This window comes from Camarhynchus parvulus, chromosome 9 (genome assembly GCF_901933205.1).
Source record: "Camarhynchus parvulus chromosome 9, STF_HiC, whole genome shotgun sequence".
In the NCBI taxonomy this organism is placed as follows: domain Eukaryota; kingdom Metazoa; phylum Chordata; class Aves; order Passeriformes; family Thraupidae; genus Camarhynchus; species Camarhynchus parvulus.
The window spans coordinates 5,068,975-5,089,788 of record NC_044579.1 but is presented as its reverse complement, the minus strand read 5'-3'; the positions used below and the strand labels follow the sequence as shown (position 1 = coordinate 5,089,788).

The 20,814-nt window shown below is 38.8% G+C and overlaps 1 protein-coding gene across 3 annotated transcripts in view; it reads right to left on the bottom strand.

The window, feature by feature from the left end:
• The window catches only part of NLGN1 (neuroligin 1), a 306,533-nt gene that overhangs the window by 193,308 nt on the left and 92,411 nt on the right, over positions 1–20,814 (bottom strand). The window contains exon 3 of one of the 3 annotated variants that reach the window (XM_030954218.1): positions 5,411–5,470. The exons of the other annotated variants lie outside the window; for them this stretch is intronic. Within the exon in view, the coding sequence (XP_030810078.1) occupies positions 5,411–5,470 (60 nt within the window). The remainder of the gene's footprint in view (positions 1–5,410; positions 5,471–20,814) is intronic. 3 annotated transcript variants of the gene reach the window in all.

Genomic DNA, 20,814 nt, shown 5'->3' with positions numbered 1-20,814 from the left:
CATCAGGCTTCAGACAAATAGAATTCTCTCCATTTGTTTGTTTTCCTGCCTGTCAAACCAGGGGATCATTTTGTGCACTCTCAAACCCTTAAATACCTTCACCTGAAAATTATTTGAGATCCTGATGGAAGACTATACAAACGTTATCCTAGCATGAAAAAGGCCAAAGCTTTTACAGGTAAACATCTGGAGCAGATTCCCATTAGAGTAGGACCTCAATAGCCAGGTAAGCAGTCATTTTAAGTTATTAAAGGATGATGGTTAGAACTGCAAAAGCTGACAGACTCTTCACTGTACAAGCAATGCTTGGCAGTGCTGAAAGTAAAATGAAGCACTAAAGAGGTACTTAAATTAAAGGTCTGTCAGGATTTTATCATGCATGTTTTCAAGTATTAATAACATAACCACAAAAATTTGACACAATTTGAACAGAGTGTCTGTGTGTAAAGGGAAAATATAATCAGCACAATTTAATGTGCAAGTGGCACTGGAAGCTGTACTCTGGAGAGGAAATCAGGGAGCTAACATGGATGGGTGACAGGGGGAACAGGCATCATGAATTTGGCTATGTGCATCAGCCAACAACCACCCAAAGTGGTCAGATGTGTGCTGCCCCAGCCTGGCTGGCTCTCACTGAAGGCTGTAATGAAGGCCAGAGCACGTGCTTGCTTTGCAGGGCAGACAAATGTGTTCTGCTCTTTGCTGATCTCCCAAGTCCAAAAACATGCAACCAGTGCCAGACAGAGATAGTGCTGCTCCCCCTCTTTCTTACCATGACAGCTGAAGGCAGATGAGATGCCAAACTTGGCATCCCAGAGTATTTTAGGAGCAATGGAGTGATAGGGGGCTGTGGAGAGCCTCAACTCTGCAATGTGCTCCTTCACACAATGGCACTGCAGGCTGCTAAGCATAAGAGGGGATCTGTAGATGAATTCTGCATCATTAGCAACTTAAAATTTGAGTTGGTTTTGGCTTTTTTGATTTAAGACATGCTCTGGACCAAGAACTTCCTTCTGTCAACAAAGTCCAATAGCCCATACAAGACAGAGGACCAGACTAAATTATCAGAATCATCACAGTTACAGCCTGTGAGCAAACAGCAGCATCTGCTCCTAATCTGTCTCCTTTTCCACAGGAGAAATTGAAAGGGAGGAGGGAAGAGCAGAAGCATCTATCAACTGCAGTGCAGACCCCACTTGTGAGGCATGTGCTCTCAGCAACAGACTCGGTGTCTGCCTTCCTCAGACTGAGCATCTGCACTCTTCCTTTCTAAAAATGGAATAGCAGCATTCCTGTGTTGCAGGGGGATGCTGTGAGGCTGAATGCATTAAAGACTGAGAGATGCTCAAGCAGCTCTGGGGACTAAATAAGGATTTAAGATTTGCAGGTTGATGTGCCAGGCAAGGTGTGTATGATAGAGCAGGGGATGAGAATTCATTTGTGAGCAATCCTTCATGGATATTTCATACAACACTCACTACTTAGAAGTCCAGCTCTGATCCCAGAGCTGGTTAATGGTTTGTGGTGCCATATTTTAAGTCATGCTTAGGATTTTAGTGAATAGGAACTAAGGGTGCATAAGAGTCACTGATTTTTGCTATTTATTAAATTTTTGCCAAATTAAATTATTACCTGGCCAAAATTAAGACTAAGACAAGCCAATAAGATTAAAATATTTTACTTTTAAAAACTAAGCCTTGTTTCCAGACTAGGGAAGGTAGACTTTGTGTAACTGCTGAGCAATTTGAAGGTAAATCTTGCATCTATACTAGATATTGCATACGTACAGGTCAGCAAATGGCAAATCCACTACTGCTATAAAAAGGGAAAGCTCCAGTGCTCACTGGTTGCAAATGCTTTTGCCACTTTTGTTTTTGGTGCCTGCTCAAGTTGTTCAATGTTTACTGAAAACAGGTAAGCAATGGAAGTGTAGGAATGAAAGGGTTAAACAGACAGAATAATGCATCCAAACTGGGGAAAAAAGAGGCATTTTTATGATTTCTGACTTTTCACACTCACAGAATTTGAAAACACCTTCATTTTTTAAACAGCAAATTTGCAGATCATTAGCTGGTAATGTGCACTACTGCCTTTGGGTCTTTTGAAAACAAAAATGAAAAATGATCTAATTAAGCCTGGTCTACTGGTTGCAGCACATACCAGAGATCCAAGTTTGATTGCTGACTCCAGTGCCTGTGCTGGCAAGGTTTGGACCACAACACTGTGGTAGTGGCATGCAGCAGCTGATGGGAGTAGGATTATTGAACAGTGCTTTAAAGGGAAATCTTCTAATCAAGCTCAGATATTTGAGTGACACAACACAAAATGCTCTCCAGACGTTTGCTACAAGAAGCTGCTATGGAAGATCTTCCTTCAGAAAGATGCAACACAATAAATAACATGAGATCTCTGGATTTTTTGATGTAGAGACCATCCTGGGCATTTTAGAAATTACTGGGCCTTGTTTATATACCATGGACTCCATGGATATCTGATAGCAGTTGTTTTGCACCTTGTACAGCCCACTCTCCCTAATGTTCCAATTTCATCATTCATTTAGTTTAATTTCTTTTTTCTACAGCTATTTGTTTGAAGGATTTTACACTGCCTAAAATCTACCATTCTAGAAAAAGTGAAGGCTTTGAAGGACAGCTTAGCAGAAAACTAGCCAGCTAAGGTGACCTTTTGCTTGGCCTCTCTCTTTCCTGCTACTCATACCCAAACACATACAACTTTGTGAACTCTTCAGCTCTGCACATGCAACAGGTGCTAGAGTCCCACAAAAGAGCAGGTTCACAAAAATGCAGGAGTTCACAAAAATGCAGGACACCTGATCCTGCTCCTCCACTGGGAAATGCATGGTCTCAACAGAGAGGGCTTCTATCAGCCCAGCAGACACCCCAGCAGTCTTGAGTGTCTAGTGATCATAAAAATTTAAATTTTCCCTGTCTCTCTGTGCCTCTCGGAAGCAGTAAAACTCTAATTACTGCCTGCACTCTTCTATTGGCACAGAAAGGAGAACAAAACTGTCACTTGTACGCCAGAGAAAATTAATCCCAGTCCTATAAATTACAGAGATTTATTAGTGTTGTAAATGTGCTTCTTCCCCTCTAGTTTGAGTGCTGTGTTCTTACAGCCCTTCTTCTCTCTCCTGCAATTGTCAGAGCAGGAGACAGGTTTTCCCTGACGTGGACACTTGTTCTCAGCAGGCTGAGATCCCTCCTCTCATCTGAGCCTACCTACTACAGCACTTTCTGACAGCAACCACTCTCTGCTGAATTTCAGTAAACTGAGGAGTCTCTTCTAAGCAGAGAAGGGTCCACAAACCTGATGTTATTAGCATCTGTCTTGGCAATTATACAGCAATTTAGGAGAGCTATTAAGGCCCACTGGGTGAACAGCCCAAATTTCACATGGTTTCTTACAACATATTGTTAAAACAAGACAGAGTCATTTTTGTAATGGCTAACTCACTATCGCAGATTTTTGAGATTTCATAAGAATGTCCCTTACAATATTCTGTCATGTGTACAAATGTCCTGACTTCATAAAGCTAGGAGGATCTGAGTTGTCATAATTAGCTCTGAATAGTGGGTGGCCTGATTTCAGCTGGGATAGAGTTAATTTGTGCACTCAGGGTGAGAATAATGTTGATATTCAGTGGTTCCTGAGCAGTGCTCACACTAAGGCAAGGACTTTTCAGCTCCTCACCCCCCAGCAAATAAACTGGGGGGGCATGAGAGGTTAGGAGGGGACAGAGCCAGGACAGCTGAGCCCAGCAGGCCAAAGGGAAATTCCAGATATTCCATATCCTATGGCCTCATGCTCAGCATGGAACCTGGGGGGAAGCTGGCTGGGGGTCACTGCTCAGGAGCTGCTGAACATCTAAGCCAGGGGCTGTGAGCAATTGCTCTGTGCACCACATGTTTTGCATATCCTCATGGTCTTATCACGATTATTGCTATTATTTAATTTAATTTCTGTCATATTAAACTGTCTTTATCTCAATTAATAATTTTACTTTTATATTTCCTTCCCCAGTTCTCTCCCTCAGGGAGAAGTGACTGGCTCTGTGCTGTTTAGCTGCCTGCTGGCTTAAACCACCACAGGAGAGCTTTCAAAGGAGATTTCCAATTTATCAAAACCATCAAATCTTGCAAATTTTGGCCCAGCTGGTGGGCTTTCATTCATATGCTTAACATACAGATCCAGTAGAGGATCATAAATCAGTCATAAAATTGTGACAAAATCTGTGTTCAATTACTGGGTAAGAAGTTAAATGTGCAAATTTGCCTTCCTTAATCTTTTCTGGAAAGACTCTGTGCTTCTGTTTAAGTTAAGTAGTTGATGTTATCTGTGATGAAAAATTTCTTAGTAAAGAGCCTTTCAGCCTACAAGTGAAGTTTCATCTGGCCAACTTCCCCCTGCCACCCCAAATATTAAGAGAGAAGCAAGCAGCAACTCTACCAGTCCTATATGGTAATTTGTTTTACTCATTGACCATAAACCATACAAAGTGTGTGTTTAAGATTCAGAACTCTGAAGCTCATCTACCTGAAGGGATGAGACTGCTCAGGAAAAGAGCCCCTTGTTACCATTTTCATAGCCCCGAAAAAATATCAAATCTGCATAGCTTCATGATCAACAGACATAATTTATGAACAGAATAATATGCTTGACATTTCAAACTTTTGATTTTACTTGGTAATAGGGTTTTCTAAGGGTCAGCTCAAATAGATCAACATCTTTGTATGCTTGCAGAAAACAGAAGTGATGAGCGTTTTTTTGTTTTAGTTTAGCTCCACAGAGCTTCACCAACAGGCAATGCTGCCTCCCTTCTGGAGGGAGGTGGGGTAGCCTTTAATATTAATATTTTTCATTGCAGATGGGTTGGCATTTGGGGAGTTCTGTTGCTTAAGAGACACTTTTAAAGAATGTTTTGAATTTTTTCCTTTTATAAACACAATATTTTCTATGTTTATCAAACTGAGATCAGTCAGTGAAAAAAAAAAAGAAACATCTTTGTACTTGGTGAAATACATAGGGTTAGAAAACATGCAAAAAGGTGTACAGAGAAACTTTAAAAGAGTGTTAGTTTAAATAGTATGGACAAAATTCAGTCAAAAGGTGGGATGCAACATATCAAAAGTCCATTTCAAGAAAACAAAAACCCTCCTTTTTAAATATTGTTACTGTTTTGTATCAAAACGTAGAACTTAACAACATTCTTTCTTTTAAAAAATTAAAAATATATATGTATAACAACAAGCAAGAAGACAAAACACATCAAAAATGGGAATTAAAAAAACAAAAAAACTCTTCAAAAGAAGACAAGAAGTCAAAAAAAGAGGGGAGAAAAAAGATTTTCAGGGATCCTTGTCATGCAAATCAGTTTGGCGGCAAAAAATACCTTCATCTTCAGCACCGTCATTATCACCTAAATCATCTGTCTGTTTCTTTGTAAGGGGACCTAGGATTAAGAACGGAGAAAATGGAGGAAAAAAGACAATTCAAGAATATACAAGACTGAGGAAAAAAAACAGTGAATATTAAATTCCCACGGACGTCTCAAGAAAAACATTTTCAGGGAGGGAAATCTTAGTTTATAACAACCCATTTTTCATTAAGTTTTTCAAACATTACAGCAAAACCTTCCCTCGGGGGTATGGCTATTAGAAACATCCAGCACAAGAAGCTGAGAGTGCCCAGTGCTTTATTGTTTTTAAATGAAGAATTAAAGCTTGTTTACTAAAAGCATACCCCACCACAGACTGTAGTTATCCACTTCATTTAATTGTTTTTTCCTGTTGCTGTTATTAGGAATAGTGGAGACAAGAACTGCCGAATTACCTCTTGCACTTGATGCAATAAGGTGGTTAATAAAAGGCTTGACAGTTGGTTAAAACAATATTTTCTGTCAAATGCTAATTCAAATATTTCTAAATTCAACCATTTAAGCTCATGCTTTATATAAAGATAAGCACAGGTTTAATTTTGGGGTTTTTTGACACGTTCATCACATTCTCTTTTAAATAGAACTGTAGATATCCTTGAAACCTTTGACTACCTGCTGAGATATTTGTAAAGAAACATGAAAATCCATATGTAAACCAGGAACAAGAGTGAAATCCCAGACCAACTGAAGACAATGACTTTTGCCATTGATTTCAATGGGGCCAGAGTTTCATGCAAAAAAATTGTATTGAATTGAAATTTTAGCTTGGGCAAAGCACCCAGGTTCATAATTCCTTATCTCCATGAAAGGATGATGAGACAAAATTCCTTTATGCCCAACACCTGTATTATTAACAAGTATTTATAGATTTATCATGTTTTCCAATGGGAAAAACACCCACTCCTTTACTGAGAAATAAAAATATACGCCAGAAGGAAAGTCAAAGGCCATTCTGAAAATATTTCCATGTCATATATTTTACACACTTACGCACAAACAAAAGACAGTTGGAACTCAGCATTATCTTTCCTTTTTTTTCAGAGCTCTCTCATTTCCATGACATTCTGTAATTTGCATGCGAAAAAGCAATCAGTAGAAACACAGGGCTAAGTAACAAAAAAAGAAAAAGCCAGCCAAGCACAGAGTAGAAAACAAGAACTTCCTCATGCATAAAATAGCAATAGACAAAAACAACAACAAAAAAAGAGATGAACAGTATGTGTTGATATTTGCAGTAGATGTAGGCAAGAGACATGCATTAAATCTAAGCACTGTGGAGTATTAAAACATTTGTATTTAAAAAGCTCTCTGTTATTTTACAGGATATTAGTCATTCAGCATTACACTTGTCTTTTATAGGCAAAATACCATGTATTTGAGTGATGCATTTTTTAAAAAAAAATCATAAAATGCTTTCACCAGGTGCATGGGTTTGAGAAACAGAAAAAAAAACAAACCATGAAGTACCATGAGACTTTAACTGTGAATGTAGGAATTGGACTGTATTATTGAAAGCCAAAGCTCAATACCTTAATTCCTGCATCAGTCAGGAGTATAGTTTTTAACTCATTCTAAATACAGAACACTAGAATTATACATCATAAAGAAAACACAAGCATTTTTATAATCACACCTGTAACAATCACTCTCTTCAGTTGGAAGCCTTGATGGTGCAGGTTTTTCCTACCACAAGCCCTGGGTATAATCTTTGCAATATTTGGTATCTGGATAATGTGCCCTGATCCAAACACACACATTCAAATATCTCTCTGCCCAGCATTTTCATACCATAGCAACTTTGCTTCTAAAAGAATAAAATCAGAAGAATAAAAACTCTATGCAAAGGATGACAATATTTTCATGATGGGTTTTCAGCACAGAGAACAGGGAGGCTTTAAGAATGCTAAGAGCTGTGTACTTAAGAATGGAGATGCAGACACAGGCAAGGATTTATGTATTTATATACACACACACACGTGTTCTTAGCAGCTTCTTATATTTTGAATTTTTAAAGTCACCAGAAAGGTACAAAGTGGTATCTGGAAAGCCAAACAACACACATTTCTCCAAACAACTTGCACAGAGATGGGCAATTTATTTTCTAGATGAAACCAAGATTGTGTATGTTACTTTTTTTTTAATAGCTGGCTTTTGGCAGGTATTTTGTGTAGATCATGGTTCCAGATCTCAACTTCAATTACAAAGTGCATCAACCATCTCAATGTAAATGTCTGGTCTCATACCATTCCTGATTTTATAATATGGTAAAGCATGACTGGGGCGAGCTTTAAAAATGACCTGGATATTTATCATGTTTCTGCAGTTCTGAAATTCTCTGAAAAACACTAAAAAAAAATAAATTAGACCATCTTTCTTAAAATCATAGAATTGTTAAGGTTGGCAAAGACCCTTAAGATCCATCCCAGGCATTAACCCAGCGCTGCCAAGGCAGCCACCAAGCCATGTCCCCAGGAGCCACAGTCACACATCTTTTAAATACCTCCAGGGATGGTGACTCAACCAGTTCCCTGGGCAGCTTGTTCCAGCGCTTGACAATTCCTTTTTGCAAAGGGCCTGACCTATTTTTAAGTTGTCATAAATTAAACATGGTTTTTAATACAGCCATAGCTCTGTTTCACAATCCAAGGGCTCTGCTCCCCACATCCCCCGAGCAGGAGGACTCATCCCTGTGGAGACACGTGGCAGAGCCACCAGGCACCACTCACAGTGCCTGGGAAACAGATGAGAGATTATTTCTCCCACAAGTTCACTCTGGCCTGCAAATATAATCTATTGCATCTTCAGAGAGGTTTTCTGCTTCCTGGAACTATAATGCTCTGAGTCCAAGGGACCAAAGCAGAGTTTGACCCTCATGTAGCAGGTGTGAACCTCCTCATATTTTATCTAAACACAAAGAGGTGCTGTGAAGATTAATTTGGTTTTTTTTTAATTGCTGAGCAATCCCTAAAAGAAACATCAGCTCAAGACCCACTGTGCACAGGGCTGTCTAAAAGGGCAAAATCAAGGGGTTCAGCAGTACTTCAACCCCTTGTTTCAAGTACTGAGCCCTGTTATGATCTGGGCTGCCTGCTCCACGTTCAGATGCTGAAGACACTTTCTGAAGTCATGAAAGTGGTATTAAGAGAAGCTCTGGATTAGAATTCCACCCCTTTCAGCAATAACTCTCATTCTAAAATCAGTAATAAATGGCTTTTGCTTCTGATTCTCCAGATAACTGATTACTCTGGCTAACAGCCTCGCTGTGTCTGGATGATCATAAAGAAAGATTGATGTTTTGAGTCCTCACACAGGAAAACACTCTGAAATCACAAGCAGATAAACAGAATAAAATCTTATGGCAAGAACCCACAAAATGTAGCAGCAATAGCCTTTTTAAGTAAAAATAAATCAGAACTAAAATTGCTTAGTAGGTGTATAATTTTTAGATATTTCCTGCAGCTTTCAATTAATATTCTACAGATAGCTTATGATTTTGTAAATTAAATGTATCCCCCAACTAGGTTTATTTCTTTAGCACCGACTGTTCATTCAATATATGATATTTTAGGGTTCTTCCATCATTTTAATATTCTTTTCAGGTAACAGAAACTAATTTTAAGAATATTGATACTGAGGCACAATGGACTATGGGCCAATGAAACAAAAAGGAATATTTTACTAAACTATGATTGCCAGAAGTCTTTTGTCCTCAGTTAATTTTCACTGTTGTTCTACTCTAGTCTTCTCTTCACCTTTTGTGAAGGCCTAATTAATTTTACTTTTTGAGCATTTCACTTTCAAAAATGGGCATCCATTATAAAAAAAAAAAAGGATTTTACTATGTTTAACTCACAAGCTTTCAAACAGCTAATGCTGCCTTACTATGCCAGCCTAAATTTTAGCTAAAGTTTATGCAATAAATATTAAATATCAACAAAGTAATCAGGTACCATAACTAATGGGGGAAAAAGAGGATGCTAAAGCCTCTAAAATGCTGATGAAAAGATGATTTACTTATCAAAAGGCTCTCCAAGGTTTAGTCTCATTTAGTCTCATGTTGGTGCATACCCATAACTCTCATTAATGCTAATGGGAAATTAGACCCCTAAGTCACATTAAAAAGGGGGGAAAGTGATTACTGCTTTTTATGTTTCCTAAAGGCAAGGAATAGTTTTGCTACAAAAGCTGAAGTGCAGGAGGCACTCCCAACGAAGCCTAAACTTGCTCAATTTAAAAATAGTTCTTGCATTATTTAAATTATTATTCAAATATTTATTCTGTTTGTATTGCAATCAATGCTGAGGCACTAACATGATGCATTTTTAGATCTTGATGGTGATTTGTAAATGCCTTTCCTCCGCTCAAAGTAAGAGAAATAACACACCTCCTGTCCAGTTAGCTCAAGAGTAATTACGCTCTCAGAAATAATTAAATCCAGCCATATTAATTCTGGGTTTTATCATTCCCTTTGATGAAGGACTAAGGTACTTTAGCTCCCAAATACATTAAAGCTGATTATAAATTCTCTCTTTATGGGCTTGATTCGGCAGAAATTATCCGTGGCCTTTCGGGCCGCGGGAGTGCCGGAGGCAGGGAAGCTCTGGATGTCATTAGCTCTTTGGCCTGGGAAAGCTGTTCATCATCAAATAGAGTCATGCTGCAAGTTGACACCATTTTGTAAAACAACAGTGCAAATCCTCTAAACTTAATAAATCAGGGCTGATGTATACAGCCATTGTTCGGGCCAAAATGTTCTCCTTCAGTAATGAGGAAAGTGGGGAAGGAAAAAGGACCTTTTACATCAGGTTAAGTAGGCTCCATGGATGCAGTAATTTAGAAATCACCATAGCAATAATTATTCTTTGAGGTAAGGTGTCTCTGCTGGATGGAAAGGGGAAGAGACAAGACTGAGGCTGACTGCTGAAATTATCCTTGTAGAAAAATCCACCAGGTGGGTTGCAACACTCTGTAATGTGATATTACATGTTTATCTTCAAACTATCTGAGTGCCCCCAACCACCTACTGCTATTTCTTCTTCATTAGCCCATTTCTTAATTAAGCACTGAAAATCTGTGAAGTGAAATTACCTCATCTTTTTAGACTCTACCTTTGGTTCCAGATATAAAATAATCAATTCTTTGTTATTTCTTCCATCATTTTTGTGCAACAGATTCTCCAAGTAAACAAACCCACAAACTTGTATTGAATTATCACTGTCTAGCAGATATTAGCTCAGGCACAATAACATGTTGCACCTATATCCAGTTTTTAATTTCAAAGAAATTAATGCCAGGTTATAATTAACAATCTTCACACCTCAACATTTTCTGTGAAGAAAAATCAAATTTGTGTATGTTGAGATCAAAATGACACTCTCTCTCTATATGCATAGATGTAATGACAGAAGAGAAAGTTACAGCACAATAGTTATCTGATGAATAATTTTATAAAGTCATCTTCTTTCACTTAGAAAATTAGAAAGCTCTCAGCAAAAATAAAAGAACTAGGATTCCTTAGAGAAGATAAATTAGGCAGGTACAAAAGGCAGCTGGGTCTAAGAAACACTTAAATGAAAAAAATCTTTTGTTGTGCTTTGCTGTAACAGACAAAACAATCTTTTTATTTCTTTTTTATTTTCCTTTTTACTGTCCTGATTTCACCACACACTTGCTGCTTTCCTTGTTATTCACACCCCCCCCCCAACTCATTAAATTCCTTTTATTTCCATATTGCACTTATTTGTAATATTCATACTTATCAGCAGGGCAAAGCCCTGGCCGACTTTGCTTTTTGATGGCAACATTTGCATTCATGTTTTAACAACAAATGATGGCACAAACCTCAGTAGTTTCACATCTCACTACCTGATTTGTGATGACAATCAAGCTCTGTAATTAGAGCTGCAAGTAACTCAAATTTGCATCTGCAAGTGAGTGACAGGTACAAATTGAACCAGCAAAAGGGTTGCCAACTTTCTTTGAAAATTTACATGTATAAATGCTTTGTCACTAAAGAAGCTATTCTGACACTTCAAGACTAACTCCTGCTGTGCCTTTTATAACAGCATATTGCTGAAGTGTCACACAGAAAGAATATCTAATCCCAAACCTTTTTATTCACAAGATTAATCACACTGGCTGGATCTTGATTTCCCTTAAATCTGAAGGAGTTTCATTACTGCATGCTAGATATGTGTGAATTTAAATAAGATTAGAATCTGGGAACATAGGGAGAGTTTCACTTCTGCTTCCCGTTTTAGATGCAGCCTGAAATTCTCTGTCTTCTCAGAGGCTCAGGCACTTTATGTTCACATGTCCTGAGAACAGGCCCTTGGTAAATCCCATTCCCTTCAAAATAGGTCACTCCATAAATCCAGTTCCATTTCCAGGGGTTTTGGTTCCATGATGGGGAGCCATGCAGCATTCCAGGGAAAGCAGGATAAGTGCAGGTGGGTGGGTGGGTGGGGCGTCCCCACCCACACAGGGGACAAGGTCTGGGGATATTTGGGTGACCCTGACAGGCTTGGGGTGAACACACAGCTCATGTACAGGGTGCATCTAGCACAGGCAAGAAGCTATTCCATGGAAGAGCCAAAAACCTGGGAGTTATTCCGCACATCCTAATTTCTGAGACACTCCAGCTTTGGCTGTGGCCAGTGGGAAAAAATACGCTACAGAGGGGAAAGAGGAGGGACATTTATTCACTTTTTTGTCCCAGTGGAAATAAGGAATGGAGCAGACACTCAGGATAAAGGAATGGGTGTCCCACCCACCAGAACTAGACAGGAGAAAAGGAATGTTTCAAAGGGACCAAGGCTCTGCTGGCCAAGGTTGGCACAGAGAAGCAAAGCCCATGCCTTTGGCCAGGGACACTGCAGCTGGAGTGCTGCAGAGCTGAGGGATGGGTGGGTGAGAAACCTGGAAAATGGAAATTGCAAACTCTCATATTGGCATTAACATCAGCATTTACGACTCCAGTGCCACCTCACATGCTTATGCCACAAGTTCATACAGATTTCACCATTCTGCATTAATAATTCATGTTGTTTTACAGACACTCCACTCAGGGTGACACGCTGCTGTAAGGAATGGAATGCAGCATTGCATGGCTGTGCCACCACCTGTGCTTTGAGATCATGAATCAATTCTCCCTCTCCACAGGTAATGACCACAATCCAGACCTAATGAAGACTTATGGGCATGCTTAACTTTAAGCCTCTGAGTAAGTTCTCTGAAATCAACAGGCTAAATCCAATAATATTAAGATAGATTCACTACCATTAACAGAACTGCTCAATTTGCATCTGGGCCAGGAGGTCAGCTCAGGAGTAAAAGATAAACAGACAGGAGCATCCCAAATTTCTAACTTCCCTCAGTTATTCTGTGGATAAATCTAATCAACAAATAGAATCTCAATCTCTTGAACACACTACCAAAGCTCTGCAATGAAATTAAATTGTCTTTTTATAAATGCATTGCTTCTTTGTCTGTGTACATACAAATAAAATTCTGCATTCGTTTTCCACAGCTCTCATAATCAAATTGCTTCCTAATTTTAAAGAAGATATGAACTTGTTTTAGACTACAAGCTTATAAAAATTGATCATATTTAGCTCATGCAATAGAACTAAAGACCTGTAACTTTGAGATCCAAATTTTCAGTTCCCAAAGGAAGACTTACAACTGCCACTAACATATCAACATTAATCTCCACATTCCCTTGAAGATCTCTCTATCTTGCTGTAATAAGTGCAAGTCAGGGTGCAGTGAGTGCATCCTTTATATAAGGCCATACAAAGACACAGCTGAAAAAAATACCATCAATTTAGGTGAACTGGTAAGGTTTGTTCTATTATTTTCTGCTTTTTGGAGGAATTTGTATTTTTCAGGATTCAGATGGGTTGGGTGGGTCATCTACAGCCATAAGCTACACTATGAAGAATATATACAAAATAAGTATCTACTTATATACAAAAATAACATTAAAAATATTATTTCACTTTTATTTCATTGTTGCCTTCTGTTCTCAGCCCAAAACAACAACTGGATAAATAAATTTTCTAATCTTGTCCCCAAATCTCTCTCTTTCTGCAAAGGAAAGATCCCAGAACAGCAGTCTCAACAGGTGAGATCACTTTGAGATTCCTGCACAAGCAATTTCCTTTGCTAGGGACAGCCCTGGCTGCTGGAAAAAGCTTTTTCCTCACTAATTCTGCTAACTGCCAGGGCTGGTGTTGCAGCAGCTCTAGGGGTTTGTTTATGGCACAGCTGAGCACACAGTCCAGCTCTCCCAAGGCCCAGTTTCAAACACCCAAATAGCAGAGCAAAATTGGTCTTCATGTAACCATGTAATTGAACACTGCAGAGAAAATGAAGTTAATTGTGCATAATATTTTCATATAGAGTTTGGAATGAAATAAGTTCTCCCACCCCTCTCCCCAGTGCACTTCATGTCATCTGGTTTCGAGGCACACACTTGCAGCTCTGTGCAACTCACTGCAACCTGTGCAGTGTTTTACAATCTCGAAACTCACACTCCTGCAACCACAGACATCAGGGATGATATGCAAGTCTCATTTTCTCCATTTTCTGAGTGAGCCACTATCAGTAAAAGGAATCCAGCTACCTCACAGAGATGAATTTCTTCAGAAAAGGGGAAAAGGGGAGAAGAATCTTGTCTTGTACAGCTGACTGTAACCCAACCCTGTCCTCCCAAATGCTCAGCAGACAGAGGGGCAGGGAGTTTAGGGGTAAAGCTCTTATTGATCACCCTTTCAATGCCCTTGTGCTAGCTCTGAATCACTGCATTTCTTGCCACATTCTGAGTAGCATAAAGAAAATCTGATTCTATAGCAAGAAACCATGGAGGTCATGCATTCTGAGTCATTCCCAGCAGGTTAAACTGAGCAGAACTGCACCCTCTGTTCTCAAATGTCAAGGCTTGTCTCCAGCAGGGGCCAGAACTTCCCAGCCTAATGCTGATGCTGGTACCTAAGTCACAGGGTTGTTCCTTGTTTGTCTCCTGTGATCTCAAGGGCAGAAATAGCACTTCTGATTATTTCCTATATTTGCATGTACAGTCATGTCCAAATGCTTTGAAAAACATTCACCCAACACAGTTTCTTCCTGACAGGTGGAGGATTTCCTTTTAGTTATGTATGGCTACATAAATATTCGTGTACACACATAGACAAGCAGGCTTTCCTATGTGCCTTTTTAACACAGGGATTTCTTCCTACACTTTTGAAGCTCTAAGCAACACAGGAACAGAAACACATTAAAGAAATTAATACTGATACTAATAACCTGGTGTTCAGAACCACAGTCTTTCCATTAACTTAGATCTTAGAAAGAATATAAGATACTTTAAGTCAAATGTTTCTCTGCTATTTGATGCTTTCAAAGCATCCTTTAAGGCCATTTATTTGGACTGTGGTCACCAGCTTTTAGAAACATAATTATATCTGCTCTCATTACCACACCTTTTGACAGAATCAAAGTGCATAGCTCTGAGAAATGGTGATGGGAGAGCTGAGGGGACAGCATTTATGCAAAAGGCTGTCAGAAGGAAAGTGCCTGGCCCCACTTATCTTCTCATATTTACATTCTGTATTTTTAGAAGAGCATAATTTTAGGCAGGAAATCTCAAAACATCTCAGCAACGAAGCAGTCACAAAACCAGAACAGCACAGCCAGCACTTGAAGATTAGTGGGATCAAATACTTGTCATAAGAAAAATAATTTTCATTTTGACATGTTTTCAGTGTTAGCACAGTACCTGTTTTGAAAGTACAGTTGACTTGCTCTGCATGTTATACTAAGGATTCCCAAAAGAATAGAAAAATAAGTCCTTACACTGAATGGAGCATGAAAGGAAATCAGCACATCACTTCTAATCCAGCAGAACTCCAGACAGGCAGTGATACCTGGGACCAGTTTTACTGGTTTTATTTACAGAGCTACTGTCGACTCCTATATGGACAGGAGGCTCCAAACCCTTCTGGTAGAAACTTTGCCTTCGTGCTTCCTGTTTAATAATTGAGTATCTTAACACAGAAGCTGGTGAATAGAAAATGATCATCAAAATGAAGCAGATCTAAAAAATGTCAAGACTAGAAGTACAATATATTATTTACAAAAAGCATAGCAAATTTAAAAGCAAAATGTCAGAGTAGCCCTTGCTTCCATTTTCACAACAGCCACTTAAGTGAGAGCTGACAGGTTTGGGACAATATGACATTTCTAATTCTTTATCTGCTGACAATAATCCTGCTCTCTGGAGGAAAGCAACAAAATGCAGAGCAGATAAAGGCATAACATTTCTCAGCGTTGGACAAAAGGTACCCTCACTTCTGTTTTTGTTTATTTTCCTTCTGGAAGTCAGCTTGCTCAGGATCACAGTAGGGGCACAGTTACCAGGAGTCTCACACTGACTAGTGGGGTAAAAGGTACTTTCTTTTGCCTAACAAATATTGATAAATTAAATAGAGAGTATGCACTACTAAATTACAATGATGGTCCAAGGTTTCATGCATGGGTCCTTTTGGTAACAAAACCCCTAGCTAAATTAAACAGAGCATTTTGCAAGGACTACACACACAGCAGTTACTTTCTAACCTCTTGAACTCTTTAGTAATAATTGTTAAGGTTGAGTGTTAATAAATGTTAAGGTAGAGTGGCCAATGGCATCTTCTATTTAGAATGTAAAAAAAAGTAAAAATTTGTGAGGAATATTTTTGAGACTATCTGAGCAAACGGTCTTTATGATTCTTTCCCAAGTCAACCAAAGTCAGTGAATAAAATATCAGAGTACCCAAGCTCCATCCTGCTGGGCACAATGAATGCCTACAGCAAGCACAGCCAACTACTGCCACTAGGACTGTACTTTAGACTATCAAACTACCAAAACCACTGAGGGCAGTGAAGATTATTCCTGTAACAGACAGTGCTGGCCTGTTCCTATGAGGCAGCAAAGATTGTTGGGTCCATAAGCAAAAGCAATCTTTGTTCTCATTTTCACTTCCACAGCAGTAATCAGTAATTTCCATAGTAGGAGGCAGAATTTAAAATGTACAGTTTTCCTGTACAATTAGTTAGTTTGTTAGCATTGTGGATTCAATCATGTTTGGCAGTGGTAGACAGATTCATTCCAGCTCTTTAGCTAAGGGATTATTAACTGAACTGTAAATGCAGGGTATTTAATGTAGACAAATGGGAACAATCCAATTAACTTCAATTGTTTCTGAGAGCTTTTAACTCATGCCTTCAGAGATATACATGCACTGAGAGCATATTAACATTGTGATTTAAATGTAGGAGAAAGTTTTAGAAATGTATGTAGGCATAGATGGCTTCTACATAGTTTTGCTAAAGTGAGAGTTAAAAAAATAATTCTCTTTCTCTTGGGGTTTTCTGTGCACAGTTTATGTATATCTGCTGGAGGAAGACTAGATGCAGACAGAATATTTGAAATCAAAAGAAAAGGAACCCTTTACTGACAACAGCCCCCAAAAATAATAAACTGTGTTTACTTGTCTTTTATTGGCGAAACCTGGTTTCCTGGAAAACACACCAGCTAGCATTACTGATCAATAATATTCCGTAAGTCTCTTTGTGTTGAAAGGTTTGTAGAATAGACAAAGATTTTGTCTGCTTCTACATGGTTTGTAGAAATGGACAAACGTGAATGAAATGGTCCATTTAACAGAAGAAATTTAATAGTTTTGTATTGTCAGAAAGTGTGAAAAATTAGAGTTGTTTTATATTTCAATGTAAAGCAATAAAACAACTATGCAATTAGCACTGTTTGTAAATTTAAAGCATTTTTATATGATGTCACAATTCACTATGGGTCTGGACGAGGTTCCAGTGCTTGTTTGCTGAGCTGGGCCGTGTCCTCAGCTTGGAACTGCTCTCACAGGAGCTTCAGGGCTCTTCCTTGGCCACTCTCCTTCCCCATTCACTTCACCCTGTGACTCCATCCCAATCCACTACATGACACCAGTGTAAGAGCAGCTTTGGCAGATTTCCAGCTGGCTCTGGACTCCAGCCAGCTGCAGCCCTTCCTTGCAAGAGGCTGACTCCCAAACCAGATGTGTGACTGACATCTGTGCAAATCCCACCTGAGCTGGCCCTCCTCTGCTCTGAATGGCACACACAGAACTGAAAACTCCACTGATGGTTATAACTGTTAAGAGCTGAGACAAACACCACAAGAACTGGCTTACAACTACTCAAAGAACCTAAGAAATGCTGCAATGAAATACATAATTCTCAGCAGTGTCAGTGCATTCTGTGTTTTCTAAGGTGCCCTCCCCTGGGCCTTCCACTGCAACCACTGATGAGCAATGAAATTTATGTCACAATGTGAGCAGAATGCACTGGCACTTCATTAGTTCTACTGTGACACACCCAAACTATAAACTCTAAATGTAGCTCCCACATGTGAGCTAAATAAGCAAGGACCATGTAGATAAGAGATTTTAGCAAGCACAGACCATACAGACAATACAGCCCACATCACTGCAGATCCCTCCAATTTCATTTCTTGCCACAATCAATTCTACAGTTCCATAAAATTGGTTAATTCATTGTTAATTTTTTTTCTGTGCTGTTCATTTCACGCAGACAGGATGGACTGAATATAAGCTCTCGTTAAAATGAGTGCATTGTGTAGCATCACACCTATATAATAGTCTGATATTCTATTGTTTTGAGCAATTAGTGCACGTCATTGAAAGCACAGATGGGTGATTCAAATCAGTGTGTGTCATATGCAAAATTCACAGAACATTTAAAGTCTTCCAACTAGTTGCATCTGTCATATCTATTATGTCAAATATTAAACTGCAGTGTCTATTTTGGGTTTCAAGCTTGAAATAAAGATCCTCCTCTCCCATCATCTTTCAAAGTAAAAATAACATTACCTGTGAAGGGAAAACAAAATATCTAGAAACCTGTACCACTTTGGCAGCAAGAGGTTACATTTACATCTGTCTTGTTACACCCACTTGCTCAGGCTGAGATAACCTGTCCTTTTATATCCCCATAATAAAATTTCTCACTTGAAACGATGTTCCAATTTCATTTTGCTAAAAATTTTCCCCAAAGTTTCATTTCAACTTTGAATTTTAATTTTCTTAAGAAGAAAATGATATATTTAATGGACCACAGCTGTCTGGAAAGTACATATTTGATAGGCACACAGTACTAATTTGGAAAATGAGTGTGATTTACTTGATGAGTCACAATGAATGTCTGTAAATATGTATCCAAGTTTCTTACTAGACTTCTAAGCTGAATAACATAGAAATCACTCTTAAAACACAAATATCTTCCCAGAAGAATGGATGCCAACATTAACAGCTCCATCTTCCTCACTGCTTTCATGATTTTGGTTGGTGAAACACAGAAATAAGATATCCTCTAAGGGGGCAAATATTGAATGTAACAGGTTTTCCCAATATAACATTTTTTAGAACATAAAAACCATGGCATGGCACTAGGCAGGCCCTGCTGCAGACAAAACAGCAGCTCCATTAAACCAGGCTCTGAGTGATGGGAATGGCTCAGGCATCCTGCAGCACATGTCTGCTCTCTCCTCTGGGCCCTGTAAACATGTTTTTACCTGGTTTTGTGGCAGGAGGAAACATGGGGGGCAGGCAGGGTGGGCAGAATAAGGAGGGGAAAGTGCATGGATGTGACTGCATCTGAGCATGACAGAATCACAGAAATAATTTGGGTGGAAAGTGGAAAAGACCTCTGAGATGGTGAAGTCCAACCTTTGACTAAACACCTTCCTGTCAGACCATGGCACTGAATCAACGCCCAGTCTTTCCTTAAACGCCTCCAGGGATGGTGACTCCACCACCTCCCTGGGCAGCCCATTTCCTTCCCCTAAAGAAATTCCTCCTCATGTCCATCCTGATCAGGCAGTGAACAACACAGGTTGCTTAAATCACTGCCTGGTACAAATTGATGAAGTTTCCCTCTCAAATTGTTGTGAGTAAAATCGTGCAGAACAATTCTGGCAGGATCAAAAACCTTTGGATTTCCTTGCTTTCAGTGCAAGGCAGGAAAATGAGGGCACTTTGCATCAAGTCATCCTCCACGTAACAAAGACATTTGAATAATTATCGCAGTGCGTTGCCAGAAATACAACGTTTCAAACTCAAATCTGAAAACATATCTATTGATAGCATTAATTTAAGATAATCAGGTGACTAATTGGGTGACTAATAGCGCTAATGAATAGAAAAAGAAGTTGAGATTGTAATCAGAGGCAAATCTCAGCTCCTAAAATGGTACTAGGCAGAAGAACATTATGCCATAATGATCACATACTTGCTTATTTGCTAATATAGAAGTCTGAACTGTTGAAAATTAAGAGAAAGTATGTTTTATTACCATCATAAGACATCAAGCTGTTTTAAAACTGTTGATTTTTTTGTCTTCAATTTATAAAGAGAACAAACTTTTCAAAACAGTACAACTCAGGCTCAAAGGAGGCATTTCTTTGAGCAGTTTCTCATCGAAAGTAAAATAAGGAAATGAAAATCACCTCATGTACCTAAGGCAGGTTGTACAGATGGGAAATCAAGGCTACAATAATAGTGTGGCAAAACATTTAAGACATAAGCATTTGAGCAGCTTTAAATACACAAGTAACTCCTGTGAGCATCATTGACTTCATCCTGCTTACATGAACAGGATCCTCTGAAAACACTTCAGAGAAGACAATTCAGAGAAGCCTTAAAATGTACTTTGAGGAAAAGGAGAGAAAGGATCTAGTCTGTAGAGAGTTGCCAGCTGATTCCTTTTAATTATTTTACCAATGCTGGTGTTTTTCAGTTAGGTTAATAATTATGCATTATGGTGCCCAAAGCTCTGTGTAGACCTCTTTAAAAAAATGTAAAGTTGTAAAATTATACCTTAACCACACTTTTTCTTAAATACTTTGCAGAGGCAGAGATTAAGCCACTGCATAGCAGCAGAATCCTAGGCAACCTAGAAAAAAAATTCCGAAAGAGCTAATTAAACTTTAGGACGTACTATCAAAAGCAAGTTAATATTTCAAGCCATATAAAATCATTTCCCCTTTCTTCTTTCTGTGGTCTGATAGCATAGTAAGCTCTTCAAGTGGCTAAATGCATGAGAATAAAATCACATTACTTTTAATGTATGAAAAATTCCCACACCTACTGATACTTAAGTTAGTCAAAGGTTAATTAGTATCTGTGAAAGGAAAAGTGCAGTTACTCTGGCAACTTTTGAAATATGATCCTTTTAGAAAAATTAAAAAAAAAAAACCATGAAAAACACACTTGGATGAATATTGGGAATGTGCTACAAGATTATTT